This window comes from Seriola aureovittata, chromosome 22 (genome assembly GCF_021018895.1).
Source record: "Seriola aureovittata isolate HTS-2021-v1 ecotype China chromosome 22, ASM2101889v1, whole genome shotgun sequence".
Classification (NCBI taxonomy): domain Eukaryota; kingdom Metazoa; phylum Chordata; class Actinopteri; order Carangiformes; family Carangidae; genus Seriola; species Seriola aureovittata.
In genome coordinates this window covers 14,135,303-14,160,302 of record NC_079385.1, presented here as the reverse complement: position 1 = coordinate 14,160,302, position 25,000 = coordinate 14,135,303, and the positions used below count along the sequence as shown (strand labels likewise).

The 25,000-nt window shown below is 41.5% G+C and overlaps 1 protein-coding gene across 1 annotated transcript in view; it reads right to left on the bottom strand.

The window, feature by feature from the left end:
- The window catches only part of snd1 (staphylococcal nuclease and tudor domain containing 1), a 170,756-nt gene that overhangs the window by 680 nt on the left and 145,076 nt on the right, over nt 1-25,000 (bottom strand). Inside the window, exons 19-24 of the mRNA XM_056367694.1 lie at nt 23,740-23,863; nt 21,905-21,974; nt 19,367-19,480; nt 14,629-14,832; nt 2,260-2,304; nt 1-334 (exon numbers count right to left, since the gene is read on the bottom strand). The exon at nt 1-334 is cut by the window's left edge and continues 680 nt beyond it. Of these exons, the coding sequence (XP_056223669.1) occupies nt 269-334; nt 2,260-2,304; nt 14,629-14,832; nt 19,367-19,480; nt 21,905-21,974; nt 23,740-23,863 (623 nt within the window). The 3' untranslated portion in view covers nt 1-268. The remainder of the gene's footprint in view (nt 335-2,259; nt 2,305-14,628; nt 14,833-19,366; nt 19,481-21,904; nt 21,975-23,739; nt 23,864-25,000) is intronic.

Here is a 25,000-nt window from a genome sequence, read left to right as displayed (position 1 = left end):
TCATTTTTTCTTTTAGCATTGCTAGCATGCTCTATTTGGAGCTACAGGGGCTAGCTGGAAAAAAAAAAATGGTACGCACAGAAGAGAAGTCAGGACCGGAGGGATGAAATGTCAAAAAGGAAGAGTGAGTCAATGCTTGTCGTTTAGTTTTTCATCATTTCTTTACTTTGTCTTCTGTCCAATGCGTCACTCGCCGTCCATGTTGGTCTTTGGAATGGTGTTGATTGGATGGTCGGTTTTATTTTTTTCCTTTAATTTTTTTCTTCTTTTAACGGCTGTAACCAAACTCATCAGCATCATCTGCACGGAAGTCTCCGTAGCGCCAAATGTTGAGCTAATGGGAAGACAGAGACGGATTTTATTGACCACAATGAAACAAATAACCATAAAATGCTGTTACATTCCTAACTGCTTTTAATGGGACTGCAATAATTTCTCTAGCACATTACATGTTAAATGATCAAGAGCAAAAAGGAGAGGGGAGACCAAAAAAACCACTATGCAACGTCGACAGAGACATCACTGCTTTTGCAGGCCAGTGCAAAGGCTGCATCATTATCATCACTGTTTAATCTGACTCTTGGTGCTTCCCCATTTCAGCTGGAGGCTCAGCGTCTCAAATACCACCCAGTCTATTACTTCTCCTGTTCCATTACATCCATGCTCCTGCATCACCTCATAAACCGTCACATGCATTTCCCTGCTAAATGTCGTCTTTATCACAATACGATTGGCAAAGTGTGTGTGTGTAGTTTGGAGCAGCATCCAGTGTGATATGGGTTATTTAAATGTGATAGAAATTGTGCAGTTTGAGGGGTGTTTTTGTGTGTACGAGGGTCTGTGTCTGTGTGGGATGTTTCTTTTCTGGTTCTCAGAGGCATGAGCGCTCAGCTGTTAATGCTGTGATTCATAGCTAATTAGTGACTGTGCTAATTAGCACTAGTTATTAGGATGAATGAATGAATGAAGCCATTTGTACGTATTGTCATTTCCCATCTCTCACTCCGCTGCCTTTTTTCTCCTCCTCCCTAACACCCTGAAAACATGGTAGTAACTCTGATTGTGATTAGAGTCAGTTCCACCTCTGACTGGCTCATTGTCTGGGTTTGCTGTATCACCACGGGGTAACTAAATGAGCGCTGGAGGGACAGCTTTTGGATTTTGAGCCATGAAGCTTGACATTTACGTGGGTAAAAACAAAATAGGATCCAAGAGTCTGTGCAGGCTCAAGGTTTCTTGTGAAAAGCACCTCAGATTTGAACAAACACTTTGCTGTCAACATCTAAAAAGAAAGACCTAAAAGGGATCCAACCTTTGCTAACAAAGAAATACTTAGGACTTACTGTTAGACACTTATAATTTTCTTACATTATTTCTTAAATCCAAAAATCTTAATTATTTCCTAAAACAGCTGGGCACTGTAGTTTTTAGCAAGCGTTTGTCTAATAGGAGTGAATTGTGCATGAGTTGGGGACAATTTTCAGTGGTGGATTTGTTGCACTAATGTGTATTTAATGCACTAAGATGGTCATCGACACACTGGTTGACACATTCCTCCATCCTAATGAAGGAACGTGTCTGCCTGTGCAAATGTGTGGCTCATTTATGTGTTTTTAGGACAACAATGGAGCAATAAGCTATATCAGGTTTTGGCTACACAGGCAATACTTGTTATAGTAGGATACATTTAATGTTGGTTGTGTTTTTTAATAATAAATGTAATAAATATCAAATATCACCAGACAAGCTTTAAACACAGGCTTGTTTTCACATGATGATGACTTATGACATACATTACGAGGTCCTTTCATGTTCTTGGTTTAAAGTTCTTTGATTGACTCATCTCATCTGTCCTGAGACGGCATGAGAGCCCGGTGTGTTATGTGCCTCCTATTCAATCTCCTGTTTTTTCTTCCTCTCCTTCTAGCCCCTCTACACATTTTCACACACATCCCCACCCCCATTTTCACAGTATGGACCTGCACAGACTGTGGGCACCAATCCATATGGGACAATAGTGACTGCCAATGTAATGTGTCACATCTTGAGCGAAAGAGAGAGAGAGAGAGAGAGAGAAGCGACAGAGAGACGACACTTTCTCTTCGGTAGTTGGTGTAGAAAAGTAATTAGTGTTGTAATATATTCTTGTTTTGGCAACATTAGATTTCTCACAGACAAACCACAGTTATTAGGAGGAAGAGGCGACAGAGAAGCTGATGAAAAGACAATAAGATGGTTGGCTGGGATGGAGTGACTTACCCTGGCACTCTTGGCAGATTCTTGACTGTTCAGGTACTCTGTCACCTAGGGCAGAAAGAGACAAGTCATTAGCATATCACATCACTGTCACACATTGGATTTTAAAGGATTAAGGTGAATCAATGCATTCTTTCAACCTGCTCTGCCCCAGGAGACATTTCTTTTACCTGCTTACATGGAAATTTCACAAGTTTCTTGCACAAAGTTCACGTCTTTCACAGAAGGACACTTGCTCATCCTCCAAGCAACACTAGATGTAAGGAACACATTATGCTCTGAAGATCAACAGCATCAAGATAACACACATAGACACAAAGTGGTTATGTCACTGCAGGGAATGTGGAACGCACAAACATGAGAACGAAGCATACGGAACAGCCAACACCACATTACGGCTCACTGTTCGGGGGTCATTGCTTTATCCACTGTGGGCAGACCATCACTTTGCGCTTCATGCTACAACTCACATCCCCTTGTGCCTGCTCATCTCAGGCCAACACCTCACTGGTTTGTAGCAGCAGTTTATAATCAAGTGCATGAGCAGGACGTCTTAAGGAAGCTACTAGCTCAAAGGTGGTGAGCCTGACTTCTACGTGTGTTTCATGTAGAAAAGCAGAGCTCTATGGTTCAGTGTGGTGGTGGGACAGAAATGAAAAATTCATAAGGAATAAAAGGCTCCTTTGTTCAATTCAATGTCAGAAATTAATGAAAAATGCTTCTCACAATTTCCCAAAGCCAAAGTTGACATCTTAAAAGCTTGTTTTTTTTTCAACTGACAGTACAAACCCCAAAGAACAATCAGTGTGTAATTAAGAAGATTAAGATTAAGAAGAACAGCAAATCCTCACATTTGAGAAGCTTGTGCCACTCAGTGTTTACCATTCTCGCTTGAAAAATGACTTAAACAATTAATCAATCAGCAAAACAGTTATAGATTATTTTTCTGTTAGTTCACCAGTTGAATAATCCTTTCAGCTGGTCAGTCTGGTCTCTGACCAGTAGCTTGTAGTGGCTAATGTTAGCAAACATAATATCAGACATCACAGAAGCAGTTTGGTAACTTAATGCCACTTGTCTCTATTCAGCACAAGTCATTTACAGTCGACGTTCTTTAAAAACATGACAAATGCACTAAAACATAAAGTATGAACAAGTATGATTTGTGTTGCTTGACAGGTTGTTTTTACTCCTCATTATGTCTCTTTATCAATCTTTCTATAGTCAGAATATCTCAGAAATTAGTGTGAAAATATTGAAATATTTAATATTTCACAATTATGCCCTTATGTTCCTTAGGGGTGATGTTAGGGTTGACCCTTGACAAACCTGTCACTTGTATACAATACACGCCTCTTTCATAACCACCAGCATAAGCCACTTTGTGGGAACATTAAATTCTATCATTTGTTCAATACGAATGCATCTGTTTGTTTTGCTCGACATGAATAAGTGGGCATAGTGAGAGTATAGAGAGGATATAAAAGAGTTTGAGAAAGCTAGAGGAGGAAGCCAATGTGCAGTGTTGAGCATATTGACTGTTTCTGCTAGAACAGCCATTTAGCCTCATTGAATGAACCAGTGATGAGTCATAGGGCAGTGGGTGGGGTGGGGGGAGGCTGGGTTTGGTCAGATGGTTTCAGTGCAAGTGGATGTATGGACCTTGGAAAGCTTGGACGACAGACCCTATGAGTGGAGCTGTCCTCCATCAATACAATGTCAGAGTGGCTACAGTGTGATCGCATGCACGCACCTAACCTCCACCATGGTTGACCCTGACCACTCACATTCAGTCTGTGAATGGTGGAAGTACAATTCTGCCAGATTCATAGGGTGAGCAGAGTTTGCTTGATTCTGATTAGAGGGAAATATCAACATCACGGTAACATGAAAACTACTCTAAAGAAATAACAGCAAAAGTCACTTGAAAGAAGGAGACAGCAAAAAAAAAAAAAGAGTCATTGTGATCTCACAATGGATTCAATTGTGCACCACATTTTGTATCTTATTATAGTAGCAGATGAGCTGGCTTTCACACTCAGACGCACACACACACCAGAACAAGGATGCCAGATGTTAAAACTGTCGAGTGTGGATTGGGCTCTAGAGTTTAATTGCTTAGCTAGCTTGTGCACATAGGTTGATTTGATAGCTACGCAGCACATGGCACGTCAAGATAACAGACCTGCAGCTGGATTGTACAGTCACTGTGTCTTAGCGAGTGCACGTGTGAGTGTGTGGCTGGGGGAAGTGCAGTGGCTGCAGAAGTCATCCATCAAAGCCAACTAAAGGAGAGATTTTTTGGAAAGCATTGGGATATGGCATCTTGGTCCCATCAGGCAGATGTCACCATATGGAAGACCCATCCAACGATATTTCACAGACACAAAAGGCCAGTGATGCCATTTGGGCTTTTGGGGGGAGCTACCAGCGCCCATAGCAGTTTTAGTTCTTTCCTAGTGCTGCACTTGGGAAGTTAGGGGGAAGCTAAAATCAGGTGGAATAGGCTTTCACATCTGCCAAAGTGGATTTGGCAATATTCAAACGCAAAAGAGGAAATTACATTTTTGAGAAGAATGGCAAACTAGGAAAAGCTCAACTTTAAAGGAAATATATTCCATCTACACTTTTCCAAAACTCTACACAGCTGAGAGTCTGCATCCACATGCAAAGTCAAGAGCACTACAGCACAATACGCACAGATGATGGCTGCCATACTGAAACTATCACGGTGAGCCTCTTTGTACTCTGGTTGGGAGGGTGCCTTTCCTGGCTCGCCCTCATCTTTCACTGTTCTGCTCACTTCAGCTTGGTGTAACACAACAGCCAATCAGTGTGCAGCTGAACACCGATGATGACTGCCTTCAGATTCTGAACAGCTCGCACGTATCCTGTCCCGGATCCTTCCTTCACGGTTTTTCTATTGGCTCCAGTAGCGAAGCATAATGGCTCGTTTACAACACAAACGGAAGCTAAACTCATGTGGAGATGACTTAAAGTGGTAAAGGAAAGGAATGTTTCACTTTATTGGAAACAAGTGTGCCATTAAACACAGAGGGAGGAGGGGGGTGGGGGTGATGGAGGAAAGGTGTGATGCAAAATTGTCAGAAAAAAGAAATGATGTTCCACCAAAGCAGAGAGGCCAACAAGGAGGAAGCTTAAAGCTGTTTAGGTGTTCAGGTGAGAAGTGGGAGGAGAATGTGACAGCACAGACATGATGGTAATGACTGAAGGGAAAAGGAAAAGAAAATTCAGTGTTTGGAGGGGGGTGAGGGTGGCAGAAGGCAGCGGGTGACAGCGTGCTTGTCTGGATGACCCTACAGAGCTCCCATATGTCAGACAGATGCCATGTTTGGTGAGCAGTGGCCACGGACGCTGGCAGTACCAGAGACTATGCTGTTCGGCTAAGGAGGATGCTGTGTGCCAAGGAGTGTGCCCTGAATGTGTGTGATTATTTCTTAGCTTCCATTTAACTCTGCTGAGAGTCTGAAAGTTGCCTCAAAACTGCTATAAGAAAGTTGAACAGATTACAGAAGTCAATTTTCTTATAATTTCACACCAACAGTTTACATTTGAGTAAATTCACAACATTCTGAGAACTCTCTGATGCTCCATGCACATTCAAGAAAAAGGTTATTTACAACTACTGGAGGATGCGTGGTGGCATATCTAATATACCGTATATATGGTATTATCCAATTATTAGATAATTGATAATATGAGCAAATCAATGCACTACACTCAGCTCTACAATTAAATGCAATTTCATCCATTTGAAATAGTAAAAATATAGAAAAAATAATAGAAAATCATTATGTGACAGTCAATGTTGATATTGTGGCAGGCTGTCACAAATAAATCAATGTATTGGAAACACAAGGAGTCAATTTTAAGTCATGCAGGCGACTTTCTAGTGGAAGACCTGGCGGGGGAGTGTGATGCTTTTCGTGAGATGAACAACAGGTGGTGTGGGTCTGGTGTTTTGGCACTCGTCAGTGCGTCTGTCTAGCTGTGAATCTGTCTGCCTGAGAGTGAGAGTCCGTGTATTTCCCTATGCTGGCCAGCATGCCATGCCCAGGTGGTGTTCTGGTAAGCGTGGTGTGAAAGTGATGGATCTGAGCGAGAGCTAACGTTGCAGCTTTCTGACAGGTTGTGCGCGTCTGGTGCGTAGGTGAGCTGCCACATTTTTGATTTCACAGCGAGCGAAAACGCTAAGTGAAACCAGATTTTGGATGGAGTGCATATGAAACGCAAGTGACTAATCAAAGTTTCAGCAGTGGGTATGCTCTCTTGGTCCTAGCTGTCAAGATGGGATGTCAGGCGATGTAAAATCCACTCGAGTGGAAAAGGAACAATGAGGCTTGTCCTCCACGCATGTTGAGCTTTACTCATTAATAGCAATGACGATCAGACACAGCCTCCCAGACACCAGCAGTCAAACTCCAACCAAAAACAAACTGCCACTAACTCCCTTTTGTCATTGTTTCTTTGTTGTTGCATTGCTTTTGTTTTTTCATTCTGCTCTCTCAATCCTCATTACATCTTGTTTCATTCTCCCACCACCTGCCATCTCCCTCTCCTTTTGACTCCACCTAAAGCAGAAAACTGCACAAGACAGGTTGTCTTCAGAGCGTTTGCCGCAACACAAAGCCTTTTATGTCTGTAACTCACACCATTTCAATTTGAGTGTATTTGGCTGCGCTGTGGATTGTAGTCCTTAGAGACAGCTCTCATTCAACATACCACTGCATGAATACTGCATGGCAAGCAGAGAGGGGGCCAGGGTTTTGGTAAACTCTCTTCAGGCTTACACACAAGTGGATTGATAGGGAAAGGTTTGTCACACACCCACCCTGGCTAACCAGGGAGAGAATCCTCGAAAGCTTGTTGTGTGCAACTGAGGTACAAAGGAATTACAGTGTCTTTGAGTAAATGTAGGATAAAACGACTGACAATGAATTGGCTCATATTTATGGATGTAAATAAAGCATGGCATTACATTTACTGGATGTATTTTTTACTACTTTAAAAAAAAAAAAAAAAATTTAAATCCGAAATTTATCTGAATTAAAGAAAGGTAAAAACTCAATTTAAAACAGTAAAAAATCCAGGTGAAAATGAACAGTTGTCAGCACCTGACTTCCATGGGCTTCCAGTTATTCTCTTTATTTTCTATTAGTGGAAGCATTTTCTGAGCTGTCATTGCTGCAAGAGAACCTTGTTTACTGTAAACTGCATCACTGTTTGCCCTTTGCAGAAAAATTTTCAACATGTAGAAAAAGAGAAGTAGAAAAATCAGTTTCTTCAGATATGCTCCTTCTTACAAATCTGACCATTTCTCTGTGAAAGCTGGAATAAATCAAAAACTGAGCCTTTCAAGTACATCATGTGTACAAGTGTCATTGTCCCTATCTGAGGTAAACTAGGATTACGCCCTGTTGCATGCTGGTCCCCCCTAGCATGACTGTCGGAGGAGATCAGGCGCTTTGGCGGGAACGTGGCATGACAAGCCCACCAGCATGGGTTCATTGAGTTAAGGAGGACATACACATGTAAAACATGTGCACACACTACAAATGCAAGGACTAATAACAGATACCACAGAGAAAATTCTCCAGTGCTCTCCCAGGGGCACTGGAAAGAAAACAGGTCTTACGTAAACACAAGTACCATAGAAATACTTGATGCGCATGCACGGATGCACACACTCTTATCCTTATAAAGGCTATGTAAAGAGTTGCTCCTTTTTTTCCCAATATCTATTCTCTTCTGTGAGGTCACACAACTCAAACAATCTAAGCTTGAAAAACCTGGTGCCTCCACTCCCCAGCTGTCTGTCTGTCCTCTATGCACCCCCAGGGTGTGTGGGAGGGAGGATAGAGTTTGTGACTCTGTGTGTGTGTGTGTGTGTGTGTGTGTGTGTGTGTGTGCGCGTGCGTGTGTGTGCGTGTGTGTGTACATCTGCAAAGGATGGAATTGCGTTTGGGAAGTGGCGCGTGTCAGCTAGGACATGTCAGAAGGGCCCTCAGAGCAGTGGCAGCAGGGGAGGCAACTGCCTGAGCAAGTGAGTGTGTATGAGAGTGTGAGTGCAGTCAATAACAGGGGAGCAGAAAATGTCCATTAAAAGGTCCCATCTCTAACTCTACTTGTAAATTAGGTATTGAGCCATTGGTGAGGAGCGGTCATGCTGTCACACACCCATGAAGCTCAGTGGGTGTGCGTCTGCGTGTGTTTATATATGCCCTGTGGTGGTTTTTGAGGATGAGGTGGGGGGGTTCTTGATGGGCTGTGACAGGCAGTCATTGTGGTTGAACAGGGAGGGTGAGACCTGAAAGTCAGTCAATTGGTGGTCCGGATACGGCTAAAAGCCATTTATAGATGACACAGTGTTGAATATTTGCATTGGGGTGGAGGCGATGGAAACCTGATCCACCGTGGCAGGATCCATGGGGTGCTTACTGACTCTACTCGGACATAGAACCCCCCACCCCCACGTCGCCATTTTTGTTGTTCTTCATTTCATTGTCATAATTTTTGTCCTCTATTTTTTCTGTATCAGGCATCGGGATAGTGTGTTGTTTTGTTTTCCCTTTCTCTACATTTCATATGAAGAGTTAAAAGTGAATGTGTTGGCGCTCATGAGGGACCCCCACACATGTCCTATGTTTGTCCCCTCTGCCTGGGGACAGCCCATAAGCAACAACAGCCGTGCTACTACATGAAACATTGTTTGCCCTCGAGGCCTCATTTTGTTACTGTGGACCTGCTGTATAGACACACCAACATTCCCATGAGGCATATCATCAGTGTCCAAACCACTGCCTTAACAGTATGGTGGCAGAGGACAACATCACATGAGCCACCTTGCTGTAGCGCATTGTAGGTACCAAGCAGCACAATTGTACTTTGATAAATGGAACAGCCCTTCCCTTGGGGCATCCTGTGTATATGTGAGCCTCCTTCCTGATTTCCTGTATGGATTCCCCACATACAGCTGTAGGTGTGCCCACACCACTCAGCACACCATTTCATCTTCATCTACGGTTCCAACCCCCATTAACACAATCACTGTGCAATGCAACTGCTGAGCTATTAGCTACACGGGGGGCTTTAACCACAAGCTGTAAGAAAACCTCATCTCCCATGAGGCAGTTGTGAAAAGACACAAATAAATAAAAAACCCTGTATTTCATGTGAGCCACCACTTAAAGGCTGCTCCTTCTGGCTGCTCAAATGCTACTTAAAAGTCCTCCACTCTACATTCATACATGAAAAACAAGGCCTCAGTGTGAATACAGTACGAATACAGAGAGAGAAGATAAAGGAAGAAATAAAACTACATTTCTCAAGGGGCCTGTGGGTAATTAAAGATTCCAGGACTCATCTGCAGCTTTCACTCTCAGGGAGCCACCTTGCAGCTGTTTTCCCCACAGTCAGCCTTCAGCTCACTCACACACACACACACGCACGCACGCACATGCACACACAATACTGTAACATTTTAATAAATATCCTAAGCGTGTCTTTACAAACATATGTCTAAGGTGTGTGACTATTTCTGGACTGAAATCCTTTCAGTGGGGAACATATTGGAGAATTGGCCAGGGTCGATACAGCTATCGCTGTTGGTGATTGATAATAATTGTGCTGGCAAGGGAGTGACAGACACTTACGTGTTTGTAATTGACTTGTAATTAGCAAACGGGAGATTATAAGCTTGTAACGCTAATGAACTTTGGGGGCTAGCACCGATGTCACTTAGCTGAGGTGACTGGGTGAGACGGTTGGCACCCGGTGGCCTGCCAGAGTTTGAATCAGTTATGTTGTTGTCGGCTGCTGCTAGAAACAGTGGTGAAAAGCAGCAGAGCACAAAAGATTGTGCCTCTAACTACACAGCCATCTTCTAGTCAAACTGTCATGACAGACTCATTTCAGTACACCATCACTTAAAATCATAAAAGAGAGTCATTACTTTCAGCCCAGTGTGAGTTCACAGGGCAGAATCGGCTGACGCAAGTTACAAATAATTGCAGGTAACAGCATTTAAATCACAGCTCATTATGAGGCCAACACCGGGTCTGATCTGAGCGCCTCTCCACTTTAATACCTGGGGATTATTGTTCATCATGACATAGCACTGAAAGACAAAATGCAAATTAGCACATGCAAAAGCCAAACAAGCCGCCTCCCCATTGCTGTCTAAAGAGAATGCTCAAGCTCATTTTGGATAACATGAATAGCACAGGCTTAAAGAAAAAAAGAATGCATGGAGAGGAGGGAGTGTGTATGAGTAAGTGAATCTCTCAGTGAAGAAAAAAGTAATAATGACAAGTACGGTGAAGTAAGCGAGTGATGTGCAGAAGGCAGAGAAATGGAGGAGCAAGAGGAATGGAGGGTACAGGAGCGAGTAAACAAGAAATAAGTGATGAAGAGGAGAGCACTGGAAAGATAAGAGGCGATAGGAAGGAGAGGGGAGAAAATTGAGTGATTTTGAGAAACTGGTAAAGACAAGGAGGAAATATGGAAGAAATCAGACCTTGAACAATGAGTGGAGAGACTTTAAGAAGAATGAGGGACAAGAAAGAAGTGTGTTAGTGAGTGTCTGTGTGCCAAAGTGGCAACCTGCCATTCTAGCAGCGGATAGTTGATGGTGCCAGGACAATTTAAGGGCAATATAAGAATGGCTTAGTACATCTTCCGTGCCTGAGGTGGAGAAGGCATGAAGTCAGTGTGTGTCTCAGGTCAGAGCAAGAGAGAAGAACTCTAAATGTGGTGTTTTGTGCACACAGAAGAACCCAACAGGAAGTTTGGCAAACATCCATTGTTTTCTGTTTGCCAAAGTTTACCCAGACTGTTGAGCTTTGCTAAGAGCTCATTTATGATACCAAGATGATGATAATATGTACAATTGGCATACAATTGTACCTGACAGTCAACAGTGTACAGCATTATTGTGCCTTAGGGAACAAAAAATAAATCAAAGACCTACATGCTCATACACTCTTCTGTGTTACAAGTTTCCACAGAAATAGAACAGTTCTCAAGCTCTGTATCCGAATATAAAACGTCTGAGCGGCGACAAATAAGGAGGAAGAGCAGACAGACAAACAAAGAGGAAATGTATGAGGGAGAAAATATGGTCGAGAGTAAATAACACAAAAAGGTTCAAGAATTGAAACTAATTAACAGTCACTAGCCCACACTTCCTGAAATACTGCAGCTACTGTATATAATGTAAAGTACATATTGTCTCCAGGGCTGTGCTGGTGATAAAGCAATGATATCACTCACTGATTATAATCTAAATAACACATGCAGAGGGACTACACATGATATGCCAGATGTATGGCAGATTAAACTTTATGCTGACATTACAGCTGTTTGTCAGTGTAGCTGCAGTATGTACTCCATATGGTGTGCATAGTGGGCATCTTTGAGTAAAGGGTTTAAGGCTGAAATGCGCTTGAAAAAAATAAATAAAACCCCAAATGGATGAATATCCCTCTTTGCTCTCTCTCTCTTGGGACAATGCCATTCTCAAAGACTGGTGTTAACCTTCAGTGCACTTATGACTGACTATTGATAGTCGCTGAAGTGCCAGTGAACATTACAGCCCATCTGTTATGCAATGCTTAGCACTACAGATTACAATGACCATGTTCCAATCCCCTGGAATGGATAATGAATAAAGAATAGAGCCAAAATGGAACAGATAGGAAGGACAAAAGTCACTCTACAAGGAGGCTGATAGTCTGGATGAGTGAAAAGAGAGAAAGGAGGAGAGAAAGAGCTCAGGGTGCACTGGCTTGGATATTACACTATCTAAAGCTCAAGGGGAACTTTCTGTGAGATGAAAAGAATTGGGGGCACGGATCCAGAGGTCAACAAAAGGTTGTATCTTAGAGCATTTTTGGTTCTATTGGCCCTAAAGGATAATGTTCTGTTGTCGCACTCGCAGCAGCTGGAGTGCTGCTCATAAATATTTGAGCCAGAAATGCACCTTGCAAACAAATGATTCTAGGTCAACTCCACTAGATCACAGGAAAAAACTAGGATGCAGCAAATTAAGAGATTAAATTGTAAATGCCTTCATCCAAAACAGCATACAACATCAAATAGGGACAGTTGAAACTGAAAGAGTCAAATAATCACAATAGTTTTTGTTTGTAAGGAAGACTTTCACTGTTCATTTCAGGGCTGCAATTAAACTAATCTGCACATAATTTCCTCAATGAACTGAAATGTCAAGAGCACAAGGGGATGTCTTTAAATGTCTTGTTTTGTCCGACCAACTTTCCAAAACTCAAAGATATTCAATTTACTAGACAAACAACAGCAGCCGGTTCTCACATTTGAAAAGCTGTAATCACAGAATATTTGTCATTTCAATTGTCAGAATAGTTGTAGATTAATTATCTGTCGATGCAAATTCAAGTTATCGATATTAAATCGATAATCAACCATTTGTTTCAGCTCTAGTTAATTTAAGTCCAGAGAGATTTATCACACCTAAGCAACACCACTATTATAATTCACAGATATTATTCTTTTCTGTCCCTCAGCTCTAATAACAAACAAACTCCACACATTTTGTGAATCAGAAGCAAATTTAATCCAGTCAGAGGTGTGAAAGCGGCCGAATAACACTTACTTTTGCCGAGTCTGAAATATGGAGGATCTCAGCGATGGCTTTGAGATTGGATGCAGACTTGATGGGTGGAATCAACAAGGAAATGCTGTAGAACTTACTTCAGCACACTCTTGTAAGAACATTGGCAACCCTGCTGCTTGTTAGAATTTCTCCAGATCAAAATATTTGTCTGTATCCAGCAAGGAGGACGCAAATGCTGGAGACACAGCTGCTGAATACTAATGAGAAACCGTTCCACAAAACCTAAATCTGTGCAGTCTATAAGCCTATTAGTTGTAAGGCTGGGAGGTTTTAATCACTGTCCTTTGTCTATAGGGTCCATTACCCAGAGACTGCATTATGGTCGCTGGCTACTCTTCAGAGGTCAGAGGTCAAAACACTCTGACAATGATACACAGTGCTTTATTGACGGGAAGGCACAAAGTGCTTTTATCAATGCTGTACAAAAATGAGTTAGTAACTACATAAGCGAGAGAATAAATTGTGTACAAAATGAGCTCCTCCCACCCGCTTCTAATTTGTATAAATATCCATTTTGATATGTGTATAAATAATTACACTCTGGTGGACACATTTCTCCATTCCTTTGTGCGTTTCAATTTTTAAATAAACAGTAGAGTGACTAATATTTGGGATGTGCGGAAGCAGTAATTGCAGAAGAAATAAATATCCTCCATTTTTCTTTATCTTTCAAGTACAGAGTGGCTTTGACTCTGCTGGGCGAATTAGCATAATGAGAGGAAAGTAAATGAGCAACGCTTCATGGTTTGACAAAATGGTCGCCATCTGAGGCAAATAGCGGTGTGTAAATGTATATTGTGGGGCTGTGGACTGTCAAGTGAGGAGATGCATTATATCTCATGTACCTCAGTGTTCACATTACAGAACCTACAGGCATGTATCGTAATACAAGTTTTCATGTATCAAAAAAATCTATACATGACAAACGCTGAGATGGAAGTAAGTGGGTAGAGGCATGCAGGCGTGGACGTGGTAATTATTGAACTGTCAGAGACATAGACGTCATATGGACCTTTTAACATCAAATAATACACAAGGGGCCCATTTGCAAATAAAAATGCTAAATACACTTACCATGTGCTTAAAGCTAAATTACACCTGCTAGCATCTGATCAACTGACTTATATCACTGTCCACTCGTAACAGCAGTGGCACAAATATTGATCCATACTATGCATTTTGACAGCACCGCGAGGCACTGAATCACAAGCAAGAAGCAGGTAGGGAAAAATAATACTTGAAAAGATGGATACTATGATGGCATATGAACAAACAACAGTCAGACTAGGGCTGGAAAATGAATCTAAAATTTACTGAAACCGACAGTATGACCTGTTCAATAAACTCAACCTTTCCCTCACCTTTAATACACCTGAAGTACAACAACAATTCACATCTCACCCTAAGTACAAGCAACAAATCCCTCGCAGTCAGCATTGTTTTCCCAGCATGGATTCATGCCAAACAGAAAGTCGAATCTGTATTGTTCCACAGGTTTTGGTGATATAATTAACCATGACTGTCTGGTCTCCAGTCTCAGCAAGACTAGAGAGTGTCATTAATAGAGACAGAGAAGGGGAAACAACACAAGAGACCTCATAATCAACCTAGACTTCAGTTTTAGGCTGAACTGAAGACTTAAAATTGCTTTATCTTACTGTACTTTTATCAACTTCTGTCTATCCCATCTTTTTACTCACCATCTTCTGCAGGTACTTTTCCTTGCGGACGTCCACCATGACCAAGCCCTCTTTGACCAGGCCTAGGCCCACGTCATCCTTGGTGTCACCAAACTGTATCGTGACGTGTGGGCAGGTGGCACCCGAGTACTCCACATTCAACAAGCACTGGCTGTTCTGGATGTCCCGCACCACACAGTCCACCACGTCCGCACGGGCGTCCTCCTGAAGAGATAAAGGTTGATAAGCAATGGGATTAGGAAGAAAGAGGAGGTGAGAAGAGGAGAGGAAAGAAGGAAAACAATAAGGAAAAAAGGAGATAATAGGAAAAAAGGGGAAGGGGGAAGGGAGGGAAGGCATGAGGAAGAAAGGTTAAAGGGATAATTAGTATCTTATCACTGATGACTCCTAAACAGATACACACACAAAGACATGCAATGCAGAGGCTGATAAAAAGACACCCTACATAGGCATGAACCTAATTGTGATGGGATTTCTGTTGGAGGAAAAAACCTTAAAGTGTGTAGGGAGGAGAGGGAAGGGGGGGCTGTCAACACACTTGGTAATGTGGCCAGTAACGACACAATCATACACATTATTCACCAATCAATAACAATTACATGATCACTCACACAGCAATCTGTCAGTCGTCAATCATGAGATTGTAGTGTGGCTGAACTATCTAACGGTCTAACTCCCACCTGCCCTCCTCCTCCTGTCCCTTTTTTCTTCTTCCCATTCTCCAGTTAGTTATCTCATCCTTTCTTATTCCTAACCTCCTTGAATGTGAAAGGCCAGCATTTGATTGAACACATGGTAGAGAAGGAGGTGGAACAGCTGCGATGCAGTCCTGACCTCACGTCTTCCGGTAGTCGGGGCGAAAACGAAAAACAAGGGAGCTGCATCTTCAAAGGCAGAAAGACACTTAAAAACAAAAATCGGTCCCTGGCCATCATCCATCCCTCCCCTACACCATCCATCCCTTCGCTTCCCTTCTTTCTCGCCCTGGTCTTGTCTCCATGGCAACCCCCTTCGAGCTAGCTGCCCTTGGGTATGTGCGTGTCTGGTGTGTGTGTGTGTGTGTGTGTGTGTGTGTGTGGGCAGAGAAGCTTGTTCAAGGCACAAAAACTAAGGGCCTTTTTTGTCCCTGCTCTCCCCCTGGTCAGCTTGTCACAGGCGCTGCAGGGGAGCTCAGGGCAAGTGAGAGAGGGATGTGAGGCAGAGGAAGAGTTAGTGTGACAGAGAGAGAGAGATGACCGACACAGGAGGAGAGAGAAGAACACAGGGAGAGAGTATTACAGAACAAGAATGCGTCGACACTGGTGAGGGGGTAATACAAAATTAATGAGAACCTTCTAGTGACCCTCTCTTGTCGACTATGTGTGCAGAACAAACCTGGTTAAAACACTTTGACACATTAACAACAGGCTAAAATATTCCAACTTTACTCACTGTGAGTCAGTATAATTGGATGTCGAGCTGTAGAAGTATTTTTTCTAAAATATTCAACACTTGAGCTAATATTACACCTCATTTTCAGTACCAATACTTTATACTTTGATACCTTCTTTGAGGAATGTAAAAAAGGTTTTTGAACAAAACGCTTTTTTCTTTTACCAATACAACCCAAACCTCTTGATTGCATCAGTGTTGAACTTTGCCTTGCACTGTTTAAGAACTTTCCATAAAGAAAAGGCAGCCCAAAATTAGAAAAAAGTTCAGGATCTGATTAAAGGATATGTTAAAGTATTCAGTGCCAACTTTCGATACATGAGAGAGGGGAAAAGTACTGAGAATCAATACCAAGCCCCAAAAAGAAATGCTGAAGATAAAATCAATGAAAAGGAGTTAAAATACATAGATGAACTTTAATTAAATTTTTTCATAGCCATCTATACGAAAAGGTAGATGTTAGTGTGTTATAAGTAATGCAAATGAGCAAGACTAAATGAGTAGGAAAGATGCATAACCTCAAGCAACCTTTTAATTGGAGTAGTTTTTTTCATTTGTCTACAAACCAGTGCCATTATGGAGTGGCTATTGTGTGGCTGGACTGTTTTAGGTGGCATTTTTTTTTAATTTATTCTGTTGTTCATCTTTATTACAAATGCCCTCTTGGCATAAACTACTTTCTTTAATTAGCTGACAAGGCATATTAAAGAAGTGGCAGGGTGTCCTGAGTGCAGGCAGCTGAGAGTTCACAGCATCCATAGTAAAACTGGATTGAAGGGGCCGACCACAGTTTCTTGCCCGGAGCGGGTGGTGGTGATGGTTGCTTGCCAAAAGCTTCAACCATCATTGCGTTTATAGATGAGGAATAGAAGAGGTTACAATACACCCTCTGAGCAGCGCTACTTGGAGGGACAAAATGGACGCTACAGTCATTCCCTATCAGAAAATGACAAGACAGGCCGGCCAGACTGGTGCTAGCTGGTTAGCATGCTAATTTCAGTGAGAGAGAAGAAGTGACAGAAATAGAGGCAAAACAAGAGTTAACATTGGTGTTGCTCTCCACCCCTGGAGACAGCTCTTGGTGAGTAAAAGAGTGAAGTTAGATGCTAAATTCAAAACATTTCTTCTAAACTGGTAAGTAAACAGCTGTTAATGCTAACATTGGTTGTGTAGCAATAGCTGAAAATCAAAATACCTTCTTTGAATCGTGCCAGATATGTGGTGGCATTTGTTGCTATGATAGAAGTAACTGCTTCAGTGGAATGGCGTGGCAATAACATGCTGTGTAGCTTGTATTTTGTGAAGTTACAAGTACACATTTCATTTAAGATTGCTCTTCTACAAACCAGCAGACCAGTGAGAGCACATTGCAATCCTGCCGTTTCTTGAAGATACTGTCACTTTATGGAACATCTCATAAAGCTGTAGTGAAATCAGCAGAATGATCTCATCCTGCTGGCAGAATTTTGGTGTTGAGAAAAGAAAGATTTTAAGACTGACTATGAAGCCCTATAACTTGTGAAAATAGACATTTTGTGGAGGGCATCAGGTGGCGGGTTTAGAGACAAAGGCAACAACCTTTCCCATGTGCAGCAGCAAAGGCGCAGTGCAAGTGGGGCACCGTGCTGACAGCGTGAGTGACACAGTAAAAAGCTTCAGAGAAAGGAGACGGCAAACACATGAAAGAAAAACCAAGAGAAAATAGAAAGAACAGGAAAAGGGTTAGACAGATGCAGAGTGACAGAGAAAGAGTGAGAAGGAGAGGTGTAAGGTGCGTGTCAGCTTGCAACATGTGGTAAAGCTGTGTGTGTACGTGTGTGTGCGCGTGTGTGTCTGGGGGCTGTAAAGTGTAGGTGATGCCTGTGTCCCCCGGGTTGGACCAACAGATGGGCCACTTCATCCTTCAGGAGACACTGACTCATGAGACAGGTGACAGCATGCACCCAGGCACTACTAGCTCACACACAAACAAACACACACACCCATGTCTGCACAAACAGCTTCTACTGAGCCACTGAGTGAGTGGAGCTTTGATACACATGTACAGTAAGAGGCCAATGGGTCCAAATACTGTTGGAAAAATAGTCTGGTATTTAGGTGACATTTTACAAAAATAAGCGCAGTAGCAACAACAGTTAAATAATATATAAACAAATTATGATTTAATAACATTGAGGTTTATGTCGTTACTGGTCCTTCACCACATAAATTATCTTTAAAAACAAGCCTGTACTTGATGCCAACAACAAATCACAGCCTACACAAGTTTTTTTTCAATTAATTAACTTAATTAAAGATTGTGTTTTTAATAACCACAGTAAAAAAATTACATTAACTACATTTTGTGTCATCATAAAAATAGAAGCACTAACTACAGCCTCTAAAATGACCACCAGCATCAAGTCAACCTCTCTATGACAATTTCAACAGAAACTCCATTATTAAAAAAAAAAAGAAAAAAAAAAGGAGTTAGTTGCTAATAATGGCGGCTAATTCATTCTAGGAACATGTGACATTACAAAGGGTGGTGAAATAAATCCCCTTTAAACTTACACTCTTGAATGCACGCACACAACCAATTAAAGACAGGGCTCAGTACGGCGCCAATCAGGCACATACCAAAAGAAAACATGTTTGTATCAGCACTAACTATTCTGGATGATGCCAGCTCAGGATGCTACCAATGGCTTGACCCCCCGACACACTCAAAACACAGTCACTCACACACACAGAGACAAACACTCACCGGGGGTTGAGTAAACACACTTGAATGTAAACAAGAAGATTAGGGCTGAAGAAAACAGTAACTGCTGCTCGGCTATTAGATGGACATTTATGCACAGGCACACCGAGTACCTAGATGGTTAAGATCCATCTATAGATTGTACGGGAGCCTTGGTTGCTGAAGAAATATTATATTTATATGTTATCAAATTGTTCATAAAACATTAATGTCTCTATGTACTATAGACAATACAATGTCAATTATTCTTTTTTGCAACCAGGTAAATCAATGGCTCTGTGTTTGTCATTGCTCTGTCAGCTTTGTGCTACATCCATTATGTATGAGCGCAATTTTCACAAACACTCACTTGGAATGAAAACTCAACCCCGTCTGTCAGTTATAGACTTATCACCTCGTGTGATAAGTGAAACTCAAACAGTTTTCATGTCTTGCCAGGAAAGTCAACTTTTAAAAGCTGGCAGAAAATGAGACTGAAAAAGTTGATTTCCTGAAAGTTAATTCTGAAGCTTTCAGTTGCAACACATATCTCTACTCTGTCTCTGTGCTCGTCCGTGCACTTACGTCCTGAGGGATCAGGATGAAGGCGAAGGCATACTCGGTGGCCTGTGCTGGCAAGGTCCTGGTGCTGAAGGCAGGGGGTATGGTAGCCAGACGGGTGGACGTCACAACTTCTCTCTGAGGGGGGATGAAAGACGGACAGAAATCAGACTCAATATAGAACATTTTTCAAGACCGTCTGCATGATGTTGATCTACACAATCAAACATAGACACACAGTGACATTTGTTTTTTACCATGTGTAAATACTGTAGAGGTAAAGTCTGGGTTCATGGTTTAAAACATTTACTCTTTGGAAATGTTTTGGTTTATGAGTTTGAGGTTTTGAGACTGTGAAGAGAAGCTGAACAACAGTCAGAGTTGTTGTTTGTGATGATGACTGTGTCTAAGCAAACATGACAGACATCCATCTCTTGCCACATCAGTAAAAGAATTTAAGGGAGATGTAGGGAGAAGTCTGACTTGTTCAATAAGGATACAGAAAAGAATGAAACAAGCTTCTGATGAAAATTTACATTCTGAATTTTTGACATTACAAAGTGGAGCTCTTAAATCAGACGCCTCTGTAAGTGAAGGACATTCTCAAACAAAGCTCAACACAAACTCATGCTGTAATTCATCCTGGTACCTGTAATCTATTTCTACATTTTCTTGATTCTGGATAAATTTTGCAAATCCATATGTCATTTAAATGATGACAGTTTACAACTGTGGAAGAAAGACAGATGCCATATTGTAGCTTAAGGGCTGTATGCTTGTATATGTCACCTTACCAATCATTTCACAGCTGTTTCTACAGCAGTACCGGGGCCCCTTTCACTAAGCTCCATCTGCTCTCTAGCTCGGATACAAGCTAAGAGTAAAGAAAGAGTAAAGACAACAATAGACGTCTCCAGCCTCTTGTCAGATTAGAAAACACAGCAAAATGAGTAAGACGTAGAAAAGGCAATACTACATGTCAGAGGAGTTGTTGTATTTTTGAATACAATGATGAGTGAAGACTCTAGTGTTACATATCCATTTTACGAAAATGGATAACAACATCCATTTATAAACTAACGTTTTCTAAAAAAGTGCTTAGGCGAGAAAATAACCCCAGTTTAACTGTGATGATTAATGATGTAATGTTTGTTTGTAATGATTATAGGCAATTTGATGAAGTCATAATCTTTGCAATGACACTGATATGTTCGCCTGCGTAAAAAACATCTGTTTGTTTTTAGACAGATGTTTTTAGTGGATCTATTGTGCAGTACAGTCATCTCACCTGTGTGTTAGTGTATTTTCATCTTCAGTAAACAAAGAAAAGTACTATATGTAAAACATATGTACTAAATTTCACTGATATGTATCATTTAAGGAATTAAACTTAATACATCCTGAAAGGTATAAGCCAACGTGAGTAATCAATCACTGATCACTATATGCTTCTTACTGGGAGATACACTGGTGGAAAGTCAGACAAGTATAGCCATTAGAAGTGGGTAGTTAATTTAATGACCTCCACATCTTAGGTTAATGTGTTCATTGGACTGTACAGTCTAGACAGAGAATACCTTCAAAATTTATTATAGATTAGAAGGTTTAGATTTATCGACGCCATATTTAATTTTGACAGCACTTCAAATGTAGGCTTTAAAAATAAAAGACAAGGTGCTCTGCTGTGTTTTCCAACAATCACATAATAATTCATGTACTGAGCTGCACCTGAGACAGGTGGCAATATTACCAACTAATAGCTCATGACACAGAAGCATGAAATCAAGGCCAGAATGACTCAACCCAAAATGACGCAAAACTACAGAGAATGAGGTAGATATCAGCTTGATTTTTTTTTGGTGTGCCAGGTCGGCCTCGGAGAATCACACTTTCAGCAACATGCCAGGACGCATCGCGTCTGCCAGCCAAACCTCGAGCTGTCCCCCACTCTGAGGGCAGTCACACACTGTGCCGCTCCACTGCATCATGGGAAATCTCCCGCAGGCCAGGGGTTGGCTGCATGAGCCACTTGGTGATGCAAGCATGTGTATGCACGTGGGTAGAAACAGACAATAACGCATCACAAGGATTGAGATGGAGTGCCTACGTCATCACAGAGTGTAAAAAAAAAAAGATAGAGGGGGAGTTCTGCTTTTGTCATTGGTATGAAAAGGAATAAAAATTATACACTGAGTAGCACTCTTTGCTTCAGTCATAAACAATAAAGGGAAAACAAACAAGCCTGCATCGTATTTGTCCTAAAAACTCCAGCTGTAAGGATACATAAAGGCTGTTAGGCGGCTTTGAACATTGAAATAAGCAAACAACTGGTGTCTGAATAGATGCAAGAAACAGAAAAGAAATCCCTTTTCAGATACTAGATTGCCTCTGGCTGTGGGTTTGGCTAAAACAAACTTTACAAATGTATGTGTGTTTTGAGCTTCAAACAATGCCACTGTTTTTTAATGATGACAATGCAACATTCAAACACCTCTTCCCCCAACACAAACAGTTTGTCACACATGCACAAACTGTCAAATTTGTGGTGACAAAGTTACTCACGTTGCCATAGTCAATGTAGAAGACATGAACCTTTGCCGGGGACTCAACTCTCTCCACTCTGGCTCTGTACCTGCAGCAGCAAAAGAAGAATTGAAAGAGAGAGGAAGACAGAGAGAAGGGGGAGAGAGAGAGAGACAGAGAGAGAGAGATAAGATACAGGAGAGGGAAACAGAGATGAAGACAGAGGGCACAAGAGGTAAAGGAGATGAGTAAATGATTCTGTGCTTATTTCCCTGGGGAGAAGGTGTTGGAGGATCTGTCTGTTGTGATCGGGGGAGAGGAACAGGCTGGGGGAGTGAGGGGGGGACGGAGGGGATCTATCAGGACATGGCAGGGTTGTGAAAATTGCACAGAGGCCTCTTTGCAATAAAGGGCAGATATCTAAACCTATTTTTGCCTTGTAGCAAATAACTTTAGTGCATTAGTGCTAATCGCAAAAACCCAGCAGTTTCACTTCGTAAGGTTTGATTTTCTAGCACATTTGGCAAGCAGAATTTGAATGAAAATAAATTTGATATTTCAATGACAGGCAGATTATTGACAAATTAAAGGAAAGCCAACATGAAGTGTCTGAGTAAGAGCAAAATCCTTCTTATGAATTCCTACAGAAGATACTGAGGAGCATGATTTTTTTTTCTCAATTCAAGTCAGTTCATTTGAGGAAGTGTCTCTTCATCTGACCATCACTTCACTGACTCTAAACTTCAACAAACAAATGAGAGCAAGAAAGACAAATTGGCTGCATACCAAGGACAGTAGGAGAAGGCCAAATAATTAGATCCACATGGGCAAAGAGAGAGACGAGAACAAAGTTATAAGTGATTAACAGGAAGACATAAAGAACAGCAACGAGGCAGAGCGCAAGAGAGAGAAAGAGTGAGAGGAAAAAGTGCGAATGACTGATGAACAGAGGTTTTTCCCTTTCTATTCACTCTGGATGCGTGGTGTTCTAAAAGGCCTTGAAAGGCAACGAATTTCTAATTAGCCCCCTAATGAAACAAGCCGACATTCCACAAAGATATGGACACAGAACAATGAGAACATGAACATAATTAGCTTGCTGAATAATATGGAGCTGGTATAAAAAAAAAAAAAAGAAAAATGACAAAAATCTCAGACATTTGCCACCTGGTGCAGGATTAATGTTTTGCTGTTGAAAGAAACAACAGGATATAATTGTCTGTATAAACAATAGGTTGAAGAAAGTTAAGGTTTACAACAGATGGCCTATTTAAAATGCTCGTTGGTTGCTGGGGCAAGAGGATAAGTTTAGTTTTGCCCCCAAAAACCAGGAGAGGAAGACAGAGGGAAGGAAGAGAACACCTGTGTCGGGGGAACATTTGGTTTTTTAATCAGTTCCGTGATCTTATTCTGCCGTCACCTTCTTGACATAGACACCCTCTCTCTCCCTCCCTCGATCAATGTGACTTCTATCTGTCCCCATGACCATCTGTAAACTTCCAACATCCGGTGTGTGGACGAGCTGAAGGTGTGTATATGTGTGCGCCACTGTCAAGTGACTGCTGATTCTACAGGGCCAAATCAGTGGCAGTGAGCTAATTACACCCTGTGGGTGTCTGCAGTTAACGCATCACAGGCTTAGATAGAGACAAGGTAAAAATGAAATGTCAGGTGTTCATGAGAGAGAGAAAAAAACATGCAAACACGTAGCTCACAAAATTGTATAAAATATCTTAGTTGTTGTAGAGTCATCAGTTCAACTTTTCCTGTCCAATCTTCTGATACTTGAACTCTGTGCATCTGCATGTTGCTAATGGGTTGAGGTCATTGTAAAGCTTTTAAATATTGTCACAAGTACCAAAATCTTTTCTCACCATTCACCATCAGCGAACTTGGCTATGCAGTAGTCCCCTCGGCGTGCGGAATAGGACCCTTCCACAGGTGGCTGGGCAGCGATCTCTGCTCTCATGGTCTCCATCAGACTTTCCAACTGGCCTCCTGAAAAACACAGACATGAGTGAGAACACAGTGATACTTCAATTCACAGTTCCAGTGCAGTTCTTGAAGTTGCCTTTCATTACATCACTGTGAGTGTTTTCCTCTCACTCTATTACTGATGTGTTCACTGTTTGCCTCCGTTACCATTTTATCTAATTTACCATGTGTTTCCTCTCCCCATAGAAGAAGCTAGAAATGTTAAGCTTTGATTGTTTAAAATGAGTCAAAAATTCCATTTAATTCTTTCATCTACAGAGGTGCAAACATTTTGATTTGGTTTGCATGTTGGCTTGACTGAGAGTCTGACAGGGACCAAGTCCTGAAGCAACAGCAGAAAATGAAAACATTTATATCCCACCCCTGCAGTGCTCCTAAATAAATGCATCTATATAAATGAAATGAAATAAAGTCTGATGTAACTTTGCAGAGCACTGTGAGACTGTGTGCTTCTTATGCACACAGTCATTTTCTGAGGGTTGTTTATGCTGTTTGTAAGTGAACGGGAGTGCTTCTTGTAATCATTTCTCTGACGTTTGTTATGAAATTACTTTATTGCATGCTGCAGCATAGTCTGCAATAAAAAAGTAGTATTATAAAACATTTAGGTTCAAGTTGAATTGCATCAATGTCTTAGAAATGGTACTTTGCATATTGATTCATATGGACTAGCACAAAAAATCCAAACAAATCCTCATACAAATTTATAAAGAAGAAATTTTACAAAAATTAGCAAAAAGCTTTACCTTTGGATAATGAGAAAAGACAATGTTATTCGAGGAGGTTTTTTTCTTATATACTAACAGTATGAACATATCTGCTCAAAAGCCATATTAACTCCAAGTGCCCTTTAGAGACTGAGGCCAAAAATACACCGAAGAAAAATAAAATGTGGTTTTTGTAGCCGTTAACCCATTAGCACCACACAGCTAATGCTGGTTTGACCCTGTTGGAGAAATACAGCTTTGAGTAAAGCAAGCCAGCTCTCCCAATGGGCCTTTATGGCCTATGAAGCCATTATATCATGCACCGCAGACCTATTATGGTGGATTCAAGGCGAGAATGTGGCTGTCGATATGGTGGGAGTTGGAAACATCAGATAGTGAGTAACAGCTCCATTGATTCAATCACTGCGGTAAA